The sequence below is a fragment of the Labeo rohita genome, chromosome 20 (genome assembly GCF_022985175.1).
Source record: "Labeo rohita strain BAU-BD-2019 chromosome 20, IGBB_LRoh.1.0, whole genome shotgun sequence".
Taxonomy (NCBI): Eukaryota; Metazoa; Chordata; class Actinopteri; order Cypriniformes; family Cyprinidae; genus Labeo; species Labeo rohita.
Window position 1 is genome coordinate 14398618 of NC_066888.1, and position 23518 is coordinate 14422135.

Below are 23518 nucleotides of genomic sequence, written 5' to 3' on the forward strand. Positions count from 1 at the left end.
TTCTTATATATATTTATATGTTATACAAAAACTTTAAATCACACTAAAATAATTGGTGATGTTGAAACCTGAATAATAATTGCAACAGAGAAGCAGTTCTATGACTAGATCACACTGGGCTCACAAAAATACCTGTTAAAAGCACACATCAAACCAAGCCAAAAGATGAAATATTCAGCTGCGGTTATCAATGAAAACCGCCAATTACATAATCTCATTCTCTATGGATCTAAAAGCTAGAAACAACCTAATTTATTAAAGTTTCTTTATTTGCCACCTCCCATACTTCGCTAAATGATGCTTACATAACAGTCATTCTCCAATCTCTTTAAGAAACGGGTGACATTTGTCTTTGAAGTGAAATGGCAGGCTCGCTTTGGAGGTACTTTTCAGATTTAAGAAACTTTTCGCACTCCAATTTTCTTTGCTCTTCCCTGACAGGAAAAAAAAACCTGGACTGTGTGTGCGTTCTCGTTTCTCTGATGATGAATCAAGGTTTCTGCTTGCTTTTGTTTCTTATTTTAGTTTTGTTTATTTCTCTCAGAGTCCTGTTACAGATTGTAATGAGCGCGGAAAATACACACACCTCTCCCGTGGAGCATCTGCCAGGTCTTCTTGTGTGCGCAAGCATATGTGTGCATCGTGTCATTAGTCCTGAAAGTGGGCGTGATTGAAGAATAACTGACCTGGATTGAATGCTGCTGATTTTTGGTTTGTTTAAAGTGCGTGTTACATTACGACACACCCGTAACATTGAGAAACAGCATCTTATTGTTGACAATCACATTTTGGAACCATTTTGGATGCAATTTGGTGTCTGTGCGTGGTATCAGGCACACTTAGTCAGATGAAGTCCATTCTTAAGTGCTCAGTCATGTGTTTCCAGGAACCCTGAACTTCCCCTACCACACACACACACACACACATACGCAATGGACGGTGTAAGGAGGTTATAGCGGGAATGGGTAATAAATATTTTGTCTTTGCAGACCAACACTGCCCTCCATAGGTTAGAGTACTAATGCAGCGCAAACGCTCATATACAAACTCACTGAACCCCCTTTGTCAGGACATGGAGCTTGGGGAACACTGCAGGAGAGAAGTGGAGTACAGAAGGGGGGGGGGTTTTGGGGTAAATTGGAACCATGTTGCCCCTCTGAAACATTCCAAGTGGACCCCTCGTCTTCCTGGAATACACGCCGAGTTTACATACACATGCACACAGAGAGGGTCCAGTCTTAACTCTGGCATGTAAACTACGCTGACTATGTGTGCATCTGTTTATGTCATGCAAAATCAGTTCAGCCTCATTTCACCGGACACACTACCTAACTTAAAAACATATACTTGACCGGGTTTCAAAGATTTGGGCTCGCTGAAGGTTGTTGAACATCTACTGGGCCATTAATGGTCTCTTTAAGATGCCTTGTTATAGTCTGAATATACTACCACTCAAAACCTAGTCAATTTTATTCTTATATTTCACATCCAAACTATGAATTTACAAAAAAAAGTATGGGAATGTATGGGAGCAGAACATGTCAAAACTATCTTATAGTTTAGCTTTTGTAGGAGTTCTCATGTTGGACATTGATTGGCTTATTTTCTTTCACTTGCCAATGAAATTGATTAATTTGGTTTTTGTTCCGTTTTTTCCCCCTTATTATTTTATTTTATTTTATTTTATTTTATATTTTATTTTGTGTTTTTGTTTGTTTGTTTGTTTTATTTATTTTTATTTTTTTTAACTGGTCATACGTAATTTACTACTTGTGGGTTTTTTTTCTTAGCCAGGCAAATGCATTGTTTTTGCTTTGTTTTTTCTTAGCTGACCAACTTATTTAAAATATTTCTTTTTTTTTCTTTTTATGTTTCTTTTTGTTTTTTGTTTTGTTTTAGCCAAGCAAACTCATTTAAGCTTGGTGTTGTTTTATATTTCTTGTTGTTTTGTTGTGGAAAATTATGTAATAAATCAAACTTATTTAATATACTTCTTGTCGTTTGGTTTTTGTGTTATTTTTCTTAGCTGGCCAAACTCATTTAATGTATTTTTTGTTTTATTTTGTTTTGTTATTTATTTTTAAACATATGCTATTTGTTTTTTCTGTAGATTTGTTTTTTGTTTTGTTTGTTTGTTTAGTTTTATTGGACATTTGTTGACTAATTTTCCTTCACTTGATGAGTTTGATTTTTCTTCTGTTTTATTTTATTTTATTTTATTTTATTTTATTTTATTTTATTTTATTTTATTTTATTTTATTTTATTTTTTTTTTTTTTTTTTTTGTTATGTTTTTCTTAGCTGGCCAAACTTATTTAATATATTTCTTGTTTTGTTTTTGTTTTGCTTAGCCAAGCAAAATCATCTATTTTATTAAATTATTTTATTTAAATTAAATGTAATTGTTTTTTGTTTATTTGTTTGTTATGCAAACTTATGTAATAAATTTCTCTTTTTTTCTTAGCTGGCTAAACTAATTTAATATATTTCATGTTTTTGTTTTATTTTATTTTATTTTATTTTATTTTTATCTTATTTTTACTTAAACTAATTTTAAGCATTTAAGCATAAGACTTCAGAAGCAAAGGTTTTTGAGTTCATGAGAAACATAAATTCCCTCAAGTGTGTCCTGACTTTTGACTGGTAGTGTACACCTTCATTATATTGTCTTCTGTTGTTTTAGGTTACTTTCATGGTGCTTAATCTAGTGTAATCTGAAAACACAATGGGGCCAGCATTCTTCGCTTTTACAGTCTGTTAAAAAAGTTGAATGCTTTTTTTCCTCCTTTCGCAAGAATCGGCAAGGAAGTGTGACCAGCCCATCATGTGATCTTATTTTTCTCCAGTTTTCCCTCTTTTTTTATTTTTTTGTCACATTTCACATATCTCCAGATTGCTGAGCCAGTTTGCATTCTTGCGTTATCTGCCATGTTTTTGTACCGTCCCTCCACTAGTAATTCCCGACACAAGTCTGTGCTTTAGAACAACAAGCCCCATGTTTATGATGTAGGCTTTTGTCCTCCTCATTTTTGTTCCCCCTCTTTTTTGTCTCGTTTTTGGAGTAATGGAGTCAGGCCTCTCTCTAGCACTGCCAAAACTCTGTCTGGAACACATTACAGCTGAGATCCAACACATGGCAACTGTTAGAAAGAGCGAGAGAAATAGACAGAGGGAGAGAGGAAAAGCAAAAAGAGCAAAAGAAAAACAAAGCAGGTTTAACATTTGGTTTCAGTGTCAGTAAAGCACCCCCACCCTCCGTCGCTCGCCCTCGTATGTCTCCCCTCTCCCTCGTTCGGAGTTTCTGTCCTTTGTTTCATGTTCTTCACCCTCACTTTCTCAGTCTTTAACCCGTCTTCTTCTCTTGTCTTTTTCTCGAAATTCTGTTCATTTACATGAAGTGTTTTCTCAGGCTGTCCACCCCCCACGATTTCATTTCATTCTGTCAATTCTCTCATCAAGAGTTAGTGTGAAATTTCCACTGCTTGATTAATATGACAAGCAGCACATAAGCCGGAACACACGCACACACAATCCAGGAGATGATTGAAAACAGGAAGAGGAGGAGCCAGTGATGAAGAACAAAATGATGATGCCTCATTATCACATGTCATAAGAGGAGATCATTTAAGAAACCCTTGCTGAATAATGATTGTACAGTTACTTAAGATAGAACAGTTTATTCCTGATGATGAATGGGTAGGAGATTGAAAATGATAAATAGTCAACAAAGCGAGACAGAAACACTAAGGACATGTTCTTGTGTCAATCTACACTGTTTTAATTGGTATTCTATGTAAACACATATTTAATCTTTGGCTGTTATGATGTTATTGCTTCATGGGTGCCACGATTTTAAGATGCCATGTCAAGAAGTTCAACTTTTACTAGTGGGTTTTGAGACCCCCTACATTCTGTTTCAGTATGTTGTAGTAGGGCTGCGTTTTGACAAATTTCACGATTCGATTCTGATTCACAAGCTTACGATTCAGATATCAGGTATAATAATAATAAATCTCTCAACTAATGCTTTTTTCGTTGCCTTTTCCCCTATCATGTTTTAGAAATTATCATCAATTATATATCAATTGAAAGTTTAAAACCTCAAAATTCACCCTTTAAAAGCTATTTTAAAGTCTAACATTGTATTACCATGGAAATGGTACTTCAAAATCATATTAGAAAATGTATTTGTTCATGAATTATAACAATTTAAGTTTGGCTAGTGCATAGGGATGGCTCGATACCATAATTTTGGCTTCGGTACGATACCAGAATGTGATACATCTGTACTGATACTAAATCGATAGGAGAATTGAAAACAATTTAGTAAGTAATGTTAACATACTAAAAGTGTATTAGTTCATTTATCATTTATAACTAATTATTGACCTAGATTAATAAGTGCTGTTATGTGCCTGCTTACCTTATGAATTTTAACAGTCTGCTTTACTGTGAAGTGTTATTCTAACAGTCAAAGTATTCAAAATCACTCTCTCCGATTGTTTTCAGATTTCAGACTCAGCCAAAGAGAAAGCGTTAAATATAAATCTCTCGCACGCTCTCTCGGCTGAAACATTCCCTTCAAAATAATGATAATTAATATACCAAAACTCATGCTTCATTCAAATTCAGTTAATATTTGATTGTTTGAAATGCAAGTGCAAATATCATTTGACCAAAAGCTAAACTGGTTCTGGCATGTCACGCGCATTTGAGCTTTCGTGTTTACTGTGTATCCCATCTTAGGTATGTGCGTTAATCGAAACGTAATTTCTGAATGATGAATGATGCACTCACCTGTCAATCTCTAAATTTGCGTTAATAAACAGATTGAGCAAGTGACAAATGTCAAATGCTTGGCAAGATTTGATGTGTTGCCTCCTGTGGCACAGCTTGCATACAGGTGCAGGTCAGCTTTTTCATCTTTATCATGTTTTGTATGCAAAATAATGCCATCTTTCACTGTTGTCGTTATTTACTAGTTTCGAGCACGTTGATGGACTTTCATCTGTTGTCATGTTTTCCCGTTTCGCAGCAATTCTACAGGTGAACTTCGGAACAGCAGCGTATAAAATACCAAATTGATCAAAATGATTGTATCAAACCGTTTTAAATAAAATATATATCAGTATTTTTCCAGTACCGGTATACCGCACATCCCTCCCTGGTGAAAAAAACAGCATATGCTGGTAGGTATGTTTTGATGCTGGGAAGCTGGTTAGGTAGGTTTTGATGCTGGTTTAAGCTGGTCCTTTGCTGGTTTATGCTGGTCCTTAGCTGGTCATGTTGCTGGTCAAGGACCAGCATAAACCAACTAAGGACCAGCATAAACCAGATAAGGAACAGCACAAACCAACAAAGGACCAGCATAAACCAGCTAAGGACCAGCATAAACCAGCTAAGGACTAGCATAAACCAGCAAAGGACCAGCTTAAACCAGCATCAAAACCTACCTAACCAGCATATGCTGTTTTTTTCAACAGGGCTACTATAGTGCACTTTCACATCTATGTTCAAAAATGGGGGTGACAGTTAAAGGGTAAAAAAAAAAAAAAACAAACAAACAAACAAAAAAAAAAAACACACATTTTAATTGCACTCAAGTTTTTATAATAATAAAGGTACAATTACATAATTATATTCCTATTCCAGTTCGTTTTTCGAAATATAAACATTCATATGGTGGCTGTCATAAAACCTGATGGACTTATTCAAACAAATTAAACATTAAAGAACAGTTAAAATTATCACGAATATGTTATATGGTGCATATATTTCGCAAAATGCCCCTCTCTAGAGTTTATTTTTGTAGCTGACTAAAGAGTTTATGGTCAGCGAATATGTTTTTTTTTTTTTTTTTTTGAGGTAAATGTGGCGTTACATGACGTTGTTTACAAGCTGTTATAATGACGTCTTTGCGCAGTTGAAACACTGATTGAACGATTACATGAAACAGGATACAGATTTCGGTAAGTTGTGCTGTTTATTTCAACATACTATCGGATGTTTATCAGTTTTATTTCAATCTGAAACTGATATTAAAACTGAGGAGATTATTAAGTTATCCTTAACTAAAAACAGGCTAGACTAATCGATTCTTGGGATTTAAGAATCAATATTGTTTCGTAAAAATGAGAATCCATTAAAATCGAGAAATCGATATTTTACCCAGCCTTATTGTGTAGCTGTTTACGAGTGTAATAATGTATCCTGTGTGAATGGACTTGTCAATGTACAGTCAAAATAGCTTGTGCAGCAGTTTAAGATCTGAATGCTAACCAAAAGGTTACCACAACACACATACACACACACACACACACAAAAACAACACAAATCATTAAATACTATTTTACATGATAATTAAGTTTTTATTCAGTATTAGGTTTTCATCAACTCACGAACCCCCTGCAGTTTCCTTCAGAAACTCAAGGAAACCCTGCTCTAGAGTAAAAAAAAAAAATCAATCCAGGTTAACCCAAACTCTGTTGCAACAGCTTTTAGTTGACCAGTAACCACTTTTTGGTATTCTTAGCTCTTTGTCATCCAATAGTAGTAAATTGTTGGATAGAGAGACACTGTTGTGAAAGATCATCTTGTTCTTTGGGCAACTCCTCTTTTGGGCAGCTCTTTTGCAACCCCTTAGGGACAAATCAAATCATCACCAATTCCACACACAACACATGGTTTTGTTTCTTAAAAGTACTAAATAAGTCAAATAAAACAAAACACTGGTTTCAAAATCACTGCGGTTTGTGATATTAATTTATGAGTATTACATATGATACATTATTTCTCTTCTAGCTCTTGCATTTATGGGTTATGTGCATTAAAAAAGTGAGCCCTTATTACCTGGCCTGTTTTCCACAGATCTGCCACTGCACGGTTGCTGTGGGAGACAATGCTGGTTGCTAAGCAAAAGGAGGCAGTGATGGAGGTGAGGAGGCAACTGGTCGAGGCAGCCAGCAAAGAGAACCTGCCAATCAAAATGAGTCTAGGTAAGGCCACACCCACATTTAAACTACACAAGACATCACGTACCTTTTCCCTAATGACATTTAAAACATTCGGAACACCACAGGATTATAGACTCAAAACAAAACAAAACAAAAAAAAACCTTAAGAAATCCAAAGCTTAGGTTTAATTAGCAAAGGTAAATTTACCCACAAACAACAGTGATGGGTATGAACTTTTAATTGCTGCCAGAACATTCTGGCCAAACAACAGGCCTCATGTGGCTTTACAGAACTTCCTTTTAAATTTACTCAAGCTTTTTTATTGTGTGTGTGCAATGCTGCAGAATTTTGCGTAACAAGACAAAGGTCTGTATTCGGAAACTTTTTGCTTAACAGTTCACATCAATAGCCATGGCGAACATAGTGAACAGTAGAGAAAGATTCAGTATTATGTACAGAAAAAGGAGGAGACGGGGGGCCAGTGAGATTCAGTGGTTTTTAGTCAAAGATCCACAGCACCTCCTTCAGACAGTAAGCAGTACTACAGATGGGCAGAACGCCCATGTGGCCACTGAGGAAATATGAACCTCATGTGGGATCACATGTTCACACACACATGTGCTAGAGGTGCTCTGTTGTTCATAAGTTAGGCAATAGAGTCTGAAATGAGGGGTAAAAATACTCTCAGGCACGTAAGACATTCACAGAGCTCTTAAATACACACAGACACAATGACTATAATCAGTGGGAATAGTGTGTTAGCGTTGAAGAGTAGAGTAGAAGACTTATGTGGAAAAACTAAAGATTTGGTTTGCCTCTTCCTGCAGTGGTTGTTTTAGTTTAGCTAGACTGTTTTATCTTGACCGTTTTCACTTTTATTATTTTTAGTCTGACAGTTTTAGTTCTTCTAATTTTCCACAGTTTTAGTTAGTGTAGTTCAACAATTTTAGAATCAAAGTTTTTCAGTAGATTTGTTGTACAGTTTTTAACTGTTTAAACCATTAAAATTAATCAGTTAAAGTTAGTATAGTGCAACAATATACACTGACCAAAATTATAAATGCAACACTTTTGTTTTTGCCCCCATTTTTCATTAACTGAAATCAAAGATCTAAGACTTTTTCTATGTGCACAAAAGGCCTATTTCTCTCAAATATTGTTCACAAATGTGACCCTGGACCACAAAACCAGTCTTAAGTCGCTGGGGTTTATTTGTAGCAATAGCCAAAAATACATTGTATGGGTCAAAATTATTGATTTTCCTTTTATGGCAAAAATCATCATGTTTCATGAAGATATTTTGTAAAATTTCTACTGTAAATGTATGAAAACTTAATTTTTGATTAGTCATATACATTGTTAAGAACATTATTTGAAGAACTTTAAAGGCAATTTTCTCAGTATTTTGATTTTTTTGCACTCTCAGATTCCTGATTTTTAAATAGTTGTATCTCTGCCAAATATTGTCCTATCCTAACAAACCACACATCAGTGGAAAGCTTATTTATTCAGCTTTGATGATGTATCAGATGATGTATAAATCTCAGTTTTGAAAAAATTACCCTTGTGACTGGTTTTGTGATCCAGGGTCACAAAACTGTCTAAATCTGTGTTTGCTGAGATAATCCGTCCACCTCACAGGTGTGGCATATCAAGATGCTGATTAGACAGCATGATTATTGCACAGGTGTGCCTTAGGCTGGCCACAATAAAAGGCCACTCTAAAATGTGCAGTTTTATCACACAGCACAATGCCACAGATGTCCCAAGTTTTGAGGGAGCGTGCAATTGGCATGCTGACTGCAGGAATGTCCACTAGGGCTGTTGTTCGTGAATAGAATGTTCATTTCTCTACCATAAGCCATCTCCAAAGGTGTTTCAGAGTATTTGGCAGTGCATCCAACCGGCCTCACAACCGCAGACCACGTGTAACCACACCAGCCCAGGACCTCCACATCCAGCATCCTCAACTCCAAGATTGAGACCAGCCACCCGGACAGCTGCTACAACAATCGGTTTGCATAACCAAAGAATTTCTACACAAACTGTCAGAAACTGTCTCAGGGAAGCTCATCTGCATGCTTGTCGTCCTCATCGGAGTCTCGACCTGACTGCAGTTCATTGTTGTAACCGACTTGGGTGAGCAAATGCTCACATTCGATGGCATCCTGCACTTTGGAGAGGTGTTCTCTTCACGAATGAATCCCAGTTTTCACTGTACAGGGCAGATGGCAGACAGCATGTATGGCGTTGTGTGGGTGAGCGGTTTGCTGATGTCAGCGTTGTGGATTGAGTGGCCCATGGTGGCAGTGGGGTTATGGTATGGGCAGGCGTATGTTATGGATAACGAACACAGGTGCATTTTATTGATGGCATTTTGAATGCACAGAGATACCGTGACGAAATCCTGAGGCCCATTGTTGTGCCATTCATCCACGACCATCACCTCATGTAGCAGCATGATAATGAACGGCCCCATGTTGCAAGCATCTGTACACAATTCCTGGACGCTGAAAACGTCCCAGTTCTTGCATGCCCAGCATACTCACCAGCCATTGGGGATGTTTGGGATTCTCTGGATCGGCGTATACGACAGCGTGTTCCAGTTCCTGCCAATATCCAGCAACTTCGCACAGCCATTGAAGAGGAGTGGACCAACATTCCACAGGCCACAATCAACAATCTGTTTAACTCTATGCGAAGGAGATGTGTTGCACTGCGTGAGGCAAATGGTGGTCACACCAGATACTGACTGGTTTTTGGACCCCCCCAGACCCCCCCAATACAGTAAAATTGCAATCATTTTAGAGTGGCCTTTTATTGTGGCCAGCCTAAGGCACACCTGTGCAATAATCATGCTGTCTAATCAGCATCTTGATATGCCACAACTGTGAGGTGGATGGATTATCTCGGCAAAGGAGAAGTGCTCACTAACACAGATTTAGACAGATTTGTGAACAATATTTGAGAGAAATAGGCCTTTTGTGTACATAGAAAAAGTCTAAGATCTTTGAGTTCAGCTCAACAAAAGTGTTGCGTTTATAATTTTGGTCAGTGTAGTTTAAATGTGTTTTATTTTCACAGCAGTTTTAGTTTAATTAGTTCAATTCATCAGTTTTAGTGTAACAGGTTTTAAACTTTATTTGTGGTACATGTTAGTTTAGTTCAACAGTGTTACTGCAACAGCTTTCTGCAAGGGTTCCCAAACTTTCGCGTGCCACTGTATGTAAACAAAAACTTTTTTTTGGATGCGATTAATCGTTTGACAGCACTAGTTTAGATAAATAGTTTTGGTTATACATTTTTTTTCCTGCCAATTTTAGTTCAGTTCAACAGCATTAGTGCAACAGCTTTCTGCCAGTTTTGGTTTAGTTAAACAGTTTTAGTATAATTTAGTGCAACCTTTTAATAGCTTTCATCTGTCAGCCAGCATGCAATTTGTTCAATCTGACCTTCTAGCAAAAGCACACACCCTAAATGACAGGCCAACAGTTCATTGGCCCACAACCTCTTAACTGACTTACATACTCATTGCAGGTCACCTCATGTTCTTAAATATGCAAACAAGACAACCCTTTTTGCAGTTTCTATGTTTGTTTGCAAATGTAACTGTCAAATCCTATAAATCGAGTGCCCTTCTGGTTAATGTAAAAACATGCACATCTGTCAATGTGTGTTTCTTTAAGAGAGTAAGAGAATATTATGATGCCAACGTGGGGTTTGTATTGCTAAGTAGTTCTGATTGAACAACACACAGAGCTGTTCTTCCAAAGCACACATACTCTTACAGTACAGAAACTTCAGCCAGTCTTTCTCACTGGATCACAGTTATTTCCTGATCTTCAAGCCAGCAGAACTTTTACAGTGCCAGAACAATCATACTGCGTATCAAACAGAACAAGTTACGCACACACGCACACACACAGTATTTTTCTTTGCAGTGCAGTCACAGCTGTTACAGATTTTGTTTTGCTTCAACTTGTAGCATCAGATGCGTGCATCAGATTCTGTTGGGCTGTTGTAAAATATGAGTATGTGCACTGGTGGTCTTCATTTTTGCGTGAACTCTGGTGGTCGTTTTTTCACTGTGTGAATGTGACTGCGCTTGTCTGCATGTGCATACTGTGGGTCATTGCTTCCCTGTGTGTGTTTATGTACATTCAGCCCTTGTTTCAAGTTCATCTGATGGCTAGTGCTCCGTGTTTCTTATTTCTCTTCCAGGTTTTAGTCTGCTTGGAACTCACTCTCTCTCTTTTTTCCTGGTGCCCGACAAATTATGCTGAGTGATTCTTGGGTATTTTGCTAGAGCTGACTCAATCTATAATAGCCCTTTTCAGTCCTTGGATATTTCTGGAACAAAATCCATTTTCTCAACATTATTTTATGAGCTGGCAGAAATCCGACTGGTCTTTCTAGACAGCGCCACAATTTTCCCTAACCCAGCCACCCACGGAATGTGGCCATGGACATCAGAAGACTACATTTCCCCTGATTCATTGCATACGAATGAGCTGGCGAAGTGTTCGTTATTGAGAAAAAGGCTTTATGGGGTGAACGGTTGTTCCTTTTTGGATTAGCCCTGACTGTCTTTTTGTTTTGCCAGTTGTCAAACAGTTTTCATAAGCATCTGCTCTCTGCCCTACAGAGATGTTTAGCCAATTAGTTTGCAGTAGTTGGAAAAGGTTCTAGACCCATAAACTAAACCATCTCCAGACTTGTACATCCACATTTGGAGGTCAGTTTACCCCCCTCACCCCCACCTACAGTTTGACTTTTATCTGCAAGAAAGCAGTCTGGTGTGCGTGTCCTAATTCTACTCCCTTACTAACATTTGTGATTTTATCGCTTTTTCATTTTAAATAAAATACACAATTCCCATAGAAATAAGTGTTTCTCAAGAGGCATGCTTACAAAATACCAGTGAATTGTATGTTTGTGAAATTTGGGCTTTAATGGGGTTGGAATCGTCATGTGAATCTGTCATCTTAAGAAAATGACCTTCAGGGGAACCACAGGGCTCTGTGCTCAGCCCGCCAATGTTTCAATCTCAATCGCGTAACCGCCCTCTGGATGTCTGCCTGATTTTTGCTGTTGCTGCGTGGCTTGTTCTAGTAATTTTCAAGCCAACTTTCATTCTGTTTGTACTTTTTCTGTCTCTTTTGTGTGTGTGTGTGTGTGTGTGTGTGTGTGTGCATTTGGCTGGACTAAAGCAAACATTGACTGCATTGGTGCACAGGATATACTCCCATCTGGTGCTGGTTCATAGCATCAGCATAGAGATGTGGCTCTTTGAGTTAATGTGAACCCCCTCTTACCCTCAGACACCCCACCCACCACCTTGTTTTTCTTCAGAAATCTGAGCTTGAATTATAAGATGTAATTGTGCAGTTGTTTATAATTTTTTGTATTTGATCAAACTAATTTGATATGGAAAAAGTGTGTTAGGAAACTAGGTTATATTTATCAGCCAAATGGGTAGCCATTAGTTAAAGAGGCCAAGATGGAGTCAAGTGCTGGACTACATGAAATCCCTTTCTTTCCATCTCACCATCTCTTCCTGTCTTTGCAAGCTCCCCTAAGGGAATGCCAGGGTCAGTGAAGATGTGTTTTTGTGTCAGAGTGCTTTTGGCTGAACCATGCCAATGTAATAAATGAGTTTAGTAGAAACTGACCACATACAAACACTTTGAGTGAGAAATACATCAGCCTAAATCGCACATATGCTTATATTTTTGGCTTGTGTCTCATGCATGAGGTTACCAAGCAGTGTGCCCTTTAGATCCATCATTCTTCCAAACACTCAGTCTCAACACACATGGAGGAACTGAAGCATGTGTGTTGTGGTTTGGTGGTGCGTTTGAACATTGTGTGTGCTGATAGTGGTCATTCTGTGAAAGTACAAATTCTCTCCCTACCTCCCACAGTGTGCCTGTTTATGTATCATTTTGTTTAAGTAAAACTCACTAAACCCTTGCTTTAAATATCATTAGGAAGTTCAAATAATTCTAGTGAATCAGTTAATTTGAACTGGTCCAAAAGATTGATACACTGATTTTTTTGAAGTGTTTAGTCCAAAGTGTTCCCAGAGTTTCTCCTGAGGCATTTTGAGCAAATCAAGAAAATGAACTGTTTAAAGAAAATGATTCGTTCACAATTTGGGCATTCCTGATATTCAGTAAACATGGTTTTACTTGCTACTACGTAACAGGTTTTGTTTAAATTGTTACAACTAAACATACACATACATTCACAAATAAACTTGTACATGTACATTGAGTTATTTCCTAGTAATAATATTATGGTTTCCTGTAGTATCATAAGCGTTTGTGAGTTCATAACACATTGGAGAGACTGTTCAGGATGACTTGTGTGTTTACACTCCTTTACCACTGTGTGTGTGTGTGTATGCCTGGTAAATTTGTGTGTTGCCAGAGGATTTGCATTGATGGGAACTGAAGTACTTTTTTATCTGGAGTTCAAACAGTGTTTGAAGTTTTGTTTGACACCAAAGATACAGTTGAAGGTAAACACTGAATTCAGAATGACTGAATGTTGTTTTGTGTAACTGTTAAATCAAGACAGCTCAAATAAGATGCTTATGTTTTCCTCTCTCTTTTTCAGGGCGGGTTACAGCCGAACAGCTTTGTTCATATGTGCAGTTGTTTCGGGACAGTTGGGGAGCTCTGGAAAGTCACAGTGGGGTCCTACAGCTGGGACTGGCTGCTGCTCAAGCTCTCCGTCATCCCGCCCTCCCGCGCTGGGACGCCTGCCTTGCTTTTGAGAGACTCCTCCTGCAGGTTAGCCAATCATACAGCTCACTGATCTGTCAATGACAGAATATAGAGTTCTGATTTATGATGTCCTGAATGCAGTATGCTACAATTTTTTTATGAGAGTTAAAGATTAAGTGATTTCTGTAGGTCTCTCCTTCACTGTCTTTCTCTTTGTCTAGTACATACTGTTCAAGTGTTCATGGCTTTAGAGGACAATCAATATTTGCTGAAACAGCACCCTGAATCTCAAAAGATCACTGGAAATCATCTTAAAACCATTAGTTTTGGAGCTGGATAATCTATGAATAAAGTGTTTTAGATATTTTTTAGTTGGCACTGTCCTGTGGCAGTTATTATTCTAGCATTCTAGCACTTCTTCTCCAATTATATCACTCTGTACTCTATAATGTATATTTTTATGTTAATCATTACAATCTGGCATCCCTCCATCCACTCATTCATCCATCCATCCATTCATCCAACTAAGTCTATCCGTCTATTCAACTACCCATCCATCCGTCGTTCATTCATCTACTGTACATCTAATTACATATATCTAACCACACCTATACGTGGTCCTCCATGCATCTGTCCATCCATCCATCCATCCCTGTTTTCATCTCTCCAACTTAATCTGTATATATATACATTCATCATCCACTCATCTATCTACACATCTTTCCATGCATCCATCCATCCACTAATTCATTCATTCATCTATCCGTCTGAACATTGAACATTTCTGTCAATACATCAATCCATTTATCTAACTACACCTATCAATTGATATATCTGTCCTCCATCTATCCCTCTAACTAAATCAACTAAGATCCACCCACCCCTCTGTCCATCCCTCCAACTAAAATCCTTCTATTCCATCTACTTATTCATTTACTGATTTATCCATTAATTTGTCCGTCCACTCATTCATTTGTTCGTCCGTCCGTCCATCCATCCATCCATCCGAACATTTCTGTCAGTCTATCTACCCATCAATCCGTCCATCAATTTAACTAACTATACCTACCTATTGATCTATCTGTCCTTTATCTAGCCCTCAAACTGAATCAACTAAAATCCACCACCCCTCCATCCATCCCTCCAGTTAAACCAACAAAAATCCATGTATCCAACTAAACCAACTAAAATCTATCTATCCATCCCTCCAATTAAACCAACAAAAATCCATCCATCCTTTCAACTAAACCAACAAAAATCCATCTATCCATCCATCCATCTATCCATCAATCCATCCTTTCAACTAAACCAGAGAAAATCCATCCTTTCAACTAAACCAACAAAGGTCCATCCATCCATCCATCCATCCATCCATCCATCTTTTAACTAAACCAGAAAAAATCCATCCTTTCAACTAAACCAACAAAAATCCATCCATCCATCCATAGGAATATTATTGTTGAAGTTTGATTATCAGAGTATCAGGTGCTATGTATGTCCTTTTTATTAAGTATTTCATCTTTACTAATGTGTACTGGTCACTTTTAGCTTGATGGTTGTGTACTGCTGTTAGTACTGTACTCTCTATAGTTTATTCTAGTGTCTGCAGGTGCAGTGAGTGAGTAAGTAAACAGTCTAAACAGCCTAACTGGCCACAGCTCTCAGTAAACACCCTGTGTTTGGCTTTGGGGAAAAACAGAGACATTCTTTAAGCATCAGTAGAGTTGTGAGGCAGCTTGGATCTGAGTACTCCAGTGGGTGTTGAGCTCTCTGAGGATGCAAAAGTGAAAAGGAAATGCTTTCACTGAGGCCCGTCTGGGGCAGATACACGCGTGTACATCACATCACAGGTCAAGGGTCAAATATGTAGAGGACAGAAGGAGTGAAAGAGACATGGGTAGAGAAAAAGGACAGAGACCTTAATAGGAAATATGGAAAAGAGCGAGCCAATAGTGTTTATTAGAGAGTTGAACTTATCAAAATATCCTTACCACTCTAGAACATGCAGAAAAGAGCGCTTCAGACTAATATCCTCTCGCTAGTCCGTTATTAGTTTTCACAGACTGTTTTTGATGGAGTTTCTGGTTCCTGTGGCTGTAAAGAGATCAGCAGGAAAGCTCAGCCCATAGGAACTCATTAAAACAAATCAGGAAAAAACATGAAGCTGAAGCAGGCCAGACCGGCCGCATCAGCCAAACCGCCAAACAGCTAAACAGCAATCAGCACACAAGCTTATAAACCTTCAGCTCTCCAGTGATCATCATTGCTCTGGGGGAAAAACGAGGGAAAAGGTGTTTACTAACATGTAAAACATTATGCTAATCACTTGTTTGCAACCAAGCTATATAAAAAGAGAGCAGCACTACCTGATGTGTTCTTCATCTCTGCTTTAGTTCACCCAAAAATAAAAATTCTAACAGCAGAACACAAAGGAAGATATTATGTAAAGTCAACAGGGTCAGAAAAACATTAGTTTCCTTTGGTAAAATTAAATCACTTTTTAAAACATATTTTTTTGTGTTTCACAGAAAAAAAGAAAGTCATACAAGTTTGGAATGACATGAGTAAATTAATTTTGGAAAAAGAACTTTCAGGTTTCTGTTTAAATTAACTAGAAGAGTTAAAATAGGAGATGAAATATAGTGAACACGAAACAGACGTTTTGGATCAATACGATTTTTTAACTGTGTAGTTTTTAATCAAAGAAATACAGCCTTTGTGAGCATTAGAGACTTCTTACATAGGCATGAAAATATTCTTTATTAAGTCTTGAATGGACGTTTGTCTCTTGAAGTTTCAGAGTGATTCATGATTCATGATTGTCTTAATGTTACCCACTCTGTGGTATTTGTGTGTGTGTGTACCTCCGAAAGTCAATATCCAGTAATTATAAGGCTCTCTCTGGGACATCAAATATCTGCATTCAGCCTTGAGAAAATCCTGCTAGGTTCTGTTTGCACTATAAACATCGGCTGTAACAGGATCTCTGATTTTCCCGAGGTAATAAATAAAATGAGTTCTTTTTCTTCCTCTCTCCCCTTGTTTATTATATTTCAATTTATTTTCCACTTGGTGTTTTTTCCTCTGCATGCTGGATTTCTGAAACTAAAGACTGAAATTGTGTTATTAAAAACACTGGCATGAGACAGGCTCATTCTTCACGTCTATGGTTACCTCTCTCACCCTCCTGGGGCGCAGTACGGGAAAGCTGGATAGTGTTAATAAAGGCGCCCATCCAACCAGGCCTCACCCTGCTGCACTGAGTCTGTACCTCTGTTCCCATAACTAGTGAGCTGTCTACTGACTAGCATGATCTCAACCATCATGGAAGGTTAGAAGTGACAGATTTGGAGCGCTCTACATTGGCAGCAACAACCAAAAAACAGTGCACCTCACAGTTGGTCTTATGGTATTTGTTTATTAGTGTTGAATTGTTTTATTTCAACATTGCTCATCCATCTTGTGTTCAGTGAAGAACTTACAGACTGGATATATCTTTTGAAAAGAGGAGTTGTCAGGTGACTGTGTCCTTAAAACTATGGACTTGCCTGTAGTTAATGACAGTAATGCACTGATATGTTGCCTATGGCTGTAACTTTTGACAGGTTGGGTTTCTTTGGCTTCTGCTTTCCCACTAAGATGGTTCCCACTAAGAGCAGCTTAGAGTTAATAAGCTGACACAAAACTGAGGAAAGGTGGGCATCATGCCCTTGAGTGTACGGCCCTGGCAGGGGAATATGTGTATGTGAGTGTGTTTGCTGTAGAGGGTGTTGTGGTCAAGAAGAGCTGTCAACAAGTACTCTCTTTCACCCATTCCCGTTACCTCACAGCCCAGCATACAGAGTGTGTAATTATATTCACACTAAATTACTTTTTTCTTATCTAGCCAAACCATCGGTTATTTTCTAAAAAAAAATTACAATTTATACACTTATTTTTTTTTTTTTTAACCACAAATTCTTGTCTTGTCTAGCTCTGCAATGCAATGTTTTGTGTTGCACAACTGAAATTCTTTACTGTATAAAATAAACACATGGTTATCGACTTTTTTTTTCTTGTAAGAACAGGCATGGCCATTTGTAAAATTTATGGGTCTGGCTTCCAGTCTTGTCTGCGTCTAGATATTTTTAGCTGTACAAAACAGCTTTTTTTGCTACTTGAAAATGCAAATTGGTGTGTCTTACCATGTTATTTAAAATAGAAGTTAACTTCCAGAACAAAAAATTACAGATAATGTACTCACCCCATTGTCATCCAAGCAATTCATGTCATTCTTTCTTCAGTCGTAAAGAAATTATGGTTTTGAGGAAGACATTTCAGGATTTTTCTTCATATAGTGGACGTTAATGGTGCCCCGAATTTGAACTTCCAAAATGCAGTTTAAATGCGGCTTCAAACAATCCCAAATGCGGTTCTAAACGATCCCAGCCGAGGAAGAAGGGTCTTATCTAGCAAAATGATCGGTTATTTTCATTTAAAAAATACAATTTTTATACTTTTTAATGTCAAACGCTCGTCTTGTCTTACTCTGCCTGAACTCTTTTTTTCCGGTTCAATACAGTTAGGGTATGTCGAAATACTCCCATCTCGTTCTCCCTCAACTTCTAAATCGTCCTACATTGCTGTTTTACCTTTTTTTCTGATTGGGTCGGTACTTCTGTAGCATTGTAGGATGATTTTGAAATTATTTTTGAAGCTGAGGGAGAAAATACGATGGGAGTTTTTAGACATACCCTAACTGTCTTGAGTCAGAATACACAGAGTTCAGGCAAGATGAGCGTTTGAGGTTAAAAAGTATTTAAATTGTATTTTTTATGAACATAACCGATCGTTTTGCTAGATCTGGGATCGTTTACAACCGCATTTGGGATTGTTTAAAGCCACATTTAGTCTACATTTTGGAAGTTCAAACTCTGGGTTTTATCATTTACTGCACATTGTTATTCTTCTCGTTATTTCCCTATAGCAGATAATCACCCATAGGCTTACTTTCCGCGTTGAAGAAAAAGTTGGATCTGATATTCCTTGAGAAGATTGTGTATTTGATGATGGTTTTTGTCAAATGAAAAAAATGACATTGTGAAATGCTGAAATGCTTGTGAAGTGAACTCTCAGTTCAATTCTTGAGATGAAGTTTGAAGTGTCCTCAAATAGTGAGAGAGCGGAGGCTGAAAACACTACAAGAGTCATGTACTTGAATCTGAAACAGATGAAACTGCATCTGTCATTTGTACAGAAACACAGAATATGCAGACTTTTTAAGAACTTGCACTTGATCCCCCAGATGTAGGCTAAATATAAAAATTGCTCAAACATTTGTTATGGATATTGTGAAATTCCCAGCACTACTTTAAAGGGAAAAATCACTCAAAAATATAAATTCTGTCAATAATTACTCAACCTCAACCCGAAAGACCCTCATTCATGTTTCGAACACAAATTAGGATATTTTTGATGAAATCTGAGAGCATTCTGACCCTATGTTCAAGGCCCAGAAAGGTAGTAAGAACAACTTTAAATAGTTCATTTGATAGTGGAAAATAACCACTGACACAGAAGAGAAGAAACTGTTAAATAAAGTTGTTATCTTTGTTTTCTTTGAGCACAAAAAGTATTCTCATAGCCTCAGAACATTACGGTTGAACCACTGATGTCACATGGACTATTTTAACAGTGTCCTTACTACCTTTCTGGGCCTTGAATGACTTTGTGTTCTGAGTATGACCAAAGGTCTTACGGGTTTGGAACGACATTAGTGTGAGTAATTAATGACAGGATTTTCATTTTTGGGTGAGCTAACCCTTTAACAACACACAGGCCTAGGCACACTGACAAGTGATATATATGTACTAACAAAATCAGAGACCCCTGGAAATCCGATCACAAGAGACGCATGCTACTAGCAATTGTCAACAATCTGTCTTGCGTGACTACTTGTGATCGGATTACCTGAGATGGATGTAAACAGCCCATAAGTGTGAATTATAGTAATTGTGATGCTTGTGTTATCTATGTGTATGTAGTGTAAGATGTTTTCTGTTGGTCTGTGTTACTGAGGTCCTTCAGAGGGCAGTCATGTGAGCGGCTGACTGAAGATTTGATTAATTGTGTGGTAAATGTGCTCTTAATACTGCTGTAGTGGACCTGTGACCTTTGACTTCCTCCACCCCACACACTATCAGGGATTTATTCTGCTTGAGTTCAGCTTGAATCCTGTTTACTTATCAGAACTCTACAAAGGCTTCAGCTCTGATCTCTCTCTTTCTTTTCTAAAGCTTCTCCTTCTGCTCATCCTCAATATGTAGCCTAGAACTGGGTGGTATGACAGTAGGCTATCAATGATAATATATGTCAACTGGTAGAGACGTTGCAGTAGCTGTGCATATAGCAGCTATTTGACTTTTAAAACAACCCAGCACTGGGGATATATGGACAAACCAAGTGATTGGGTTGTTTTGACCCAGCAGTTGGGTTAAATGGTTAATCCAGCCTTTTGGGTAGTTTTACTCAACTATTGCCTACAAATGTATGTCTTGCTTAAAATAAACCAAAAATAGGTTGGAAATTAACATTTATTAATATGTTTAATAAATGAACATTTATTAATAAGATAAATAAATAATAATTAAATAAACATTTTTTAAATTGCTTATTAATAAATGCTCACCTATTGATTATTGCTAATGTCTCTATTAATTATGTGATTTTTAATTTGCAACCCTATTTTGGGTTCATTTTAAGCCAGCCGTATAGTAATTTTAAACAATAGTTGTGTTAAATAAAACTACACAAAGTTTTGTTATACATTTAACCCAACCGCTGGGTCAAAACAACCCAATCACTGGGTTTGTCTGTAATTCACCCAGCGCTGGGTTGTTTTTAACCCAGCCATTTTAGAGTGCTTATGATCTACTCATATTTATGAAATGTTGCTATTATTCATTTTGATATGCCTTTTTTGCACTGATGGCAGGCTTGATAATATAAAAAATAAAGTATTTAAGTCAGTAGATTATTGAAAATAGGCAGTAATGATGATTATGTGATGCATAAGACATTTTGGGATTGGATTTCTTACAAAAACAACTATTTATTTACATTTACTGTTACTGTAACAGTGATATAAGATTTCAGTCATTCCACTAAGAGAATAAAGTTGGTTCAATAACATGATGATTTTATAGTTTTAGCTCTCTTAATTAATAAAACAACACATTAAAAATGCAATTTGTACATATAATGGCTTAGAAGTATCTCTTCTATGTTGTACATGTAATTTAAAAAAAAATAAAGTCTTGTATTATTTTTTAGAATCAAAAAATAAGCAGTGTTTTGTCTCTTTTTTTCAATATTTGAAAAGCTTTGTCCACCAAGTCGAAGACCAACAAATTCATGATGTTTTTGAAAATAACTTTTAAGAAATTTAAACACTCATGTATTCAAGGAAAATATGTCATTACTTTGGTAATATTTTACATTAGTTAACTACATTAGTTAACATGAACTAAGACTGAACAATACTTCTACAGCATTTATTAATCTTAATACATTAATGTTAATTTCAGCATTATCATAATTAATGCGTTAAAATCAGGTTGTGAACTGTGAACTAACATGAACAAACAATGAATGACTGTTTTTATTAACTCACATTAACAAAGATTAACAAATAGTGTGATGAATGTATTGTTCATTGTTAGTTTGTGTTTGTGTTTGGTAATACATAAACTAATGTTAACAAATGCCACCTTATTGTCAAGTGTTAGTATTACTTTTTATTTGATGTTCATTAAATTGAAAGCGTTTTATATATATATATATATATATATATGTGTATATATATATATGTATATTACATTACATCCACAGACAAACTAATCCTTCGTATTGACACATCAGGAGCCGAAGACATCTTTTCTGTGTCTCTTTTTGTTTTTGAAAAGAGATGGATAACGCACATTTACACACGCTGTTAAACTGCATCAGTGGCTCCAGGCTGTCATTAACACGCACACAGACAAAGTTACGGCGCTTCACCTTTGACCTCTGAACCCGTAACCCACCCTCAGGTCAACCTGCTCCCCTCTGCCTGGAGCCCGCTGCCTTGTCCTGGATAATATCTCACTGTATGCATACCAACACACGCAGAGATGCTTTCTGGACAGTTTCGGGGCTTTCTGACCTCACTAACACAACAAGCTTGTTTTGCCTCCCCCATACACATGCGTGTTCGCCGTGGGAGTAAACCGCATGCCGTCATTCCAGTACGAATGTGAGCCTAGCTCATGTGCGCGTGGGCGCGAGCGCATTCGTTTTTGACCCGATGTCCAAACACTCTTGTTTTTCCTCCTGCCCGGGCTGACAGTCCTCACAAGTCCCTAAAAACATCTCTGTGGACCTCTTCATCCACCCCTCCACATGTGCCCTGGAGCCGGTCCCAGCTTGCAAGAGTTACAGTCTCTCTAGCTTTCTTTGTAAATCTGTCACTCTAATGTTTTAATTTGAATCGTTTCATCTCTCTGCTGCTTTGATCGTTCATCTGTTAATTTCCTTCTCTATTTCCTCTCATCTCTCTTATCTTGTCTGTCTGCACTCTCTAGCTGTGTCTGAGTTTTATACTGTCAGGGTATGTGATGCATTTGATGAAGAACTTACTTCTTGACAATTATTAAAGTATTTAAGTATGCATGTGTGTAATATGAATACAATTTGGACATACTACATCTGCCCTATTGGCATTGTCTTGTGACCCTGGTATTTATTTGTTTTGGTCGATTGGATCACAAGTAGACGAGGAAGACACATTGCTGTTCCCACCTAATGTTTTAATCTGTGTGTTCTGTCCATTTTTGACCATTTCTGTCCTGATTTCTTTTGAGTGGAGAGTCTATAGCCCAGTGTTAAGTTGAAGTCAGTGTTTACATACACCTTGCAGAATCGTACAAAATGCATGTTATTTTTTGTTTAGTACTGACCTGAATAAGATATTTCATATAAAAGACGTTTACATATAGTCCACTAGAGAAAATAACAGGCGAATTTATAAAAATTACCCCATTCAAAATTTCAGATACGCTTGATTCTTAATACTGTGTTGTTACCTGAATGATCCACAGCTGTGTTTTTTTTTTTTTTGTTTTGTGATAGTTGTTCATGAGTCCCTTGCTTGTCCTAAACAGTTAAACTTCCCGCTGTTCTTCAAATAAATCCTTCAGGTTCTACAAATTCTTTTGTTTTTCAGCATTTTTGTGTATTTGAACCCTTTCCAGCAATGACTGTATAATTTCGAGATCCATCTTTTCACACTAAGGACAACTGAGGGACTCATATGCAACTATTACAGAAGGTTCAAATGCTCACTGATGCTCCAGAAGGAAAAACAATGCATTAAGAGCTGGGGGTGAAAACTTTGTGAGTATATTTAACTTATGATTTACATGGAAGTATCTTCTGTAGCTTCTAAAGGGCAGTACTAAATGAAAAAATATGATATTTAGGCAAAATAAGAAAAATGTACACATGCTCATTTTATACCTCTGGCATCAGTGAGCATTTGAACCTTCTGTAATAGTTGTATTTGAGTCCCTTAGTGTTGTCCAGAGTTGTCCTCAGTGTGAAAAGATGGATCTTAAAATCGTCCAGTCATTGTTGGAAAGGGTTCAAATATACAAAAATGCTGAAAAAAACAAAGAATTTGTGGAACCTAAAGGATATTTCTGAATAACTGCGGGCAGTTAAACTGTTCAGAACAAACAAGGAACTTGTGAACAACTATCACTAAAAAACAAAAAAAACAACTATGGATCATTCAGGTAACAACACAGCATTAAAAAT

The 23518-nt window shown here is 37.2% G+C and overlaps 1 protein-coding gene across 1 annotated transcript in view; it reads left to right on the forward strand.

Annotated features, from left to right (window-relative positions):
- The window catches only part of scfd2 (sec1 family domain containing 2), a 162469-nt gene that overhangs the window by 15937 nt on the left and 123014 nt on the right, over window positions 1-23518 (forward strand). Inside the window, exons 3-4 of the mRNA XM_051138752.1 lie at window positions 6867-6994; window positions 13575-13750. Of these exons, the coding sequence (XP_050994709.1) occupies window positions 6867-6994; window positions 13575-13750 (304 nt within the window). The remainder of the gene's footprint in view (window positions 1-6866; window positions 6995-13574; window positions 13751-23518) is intronic.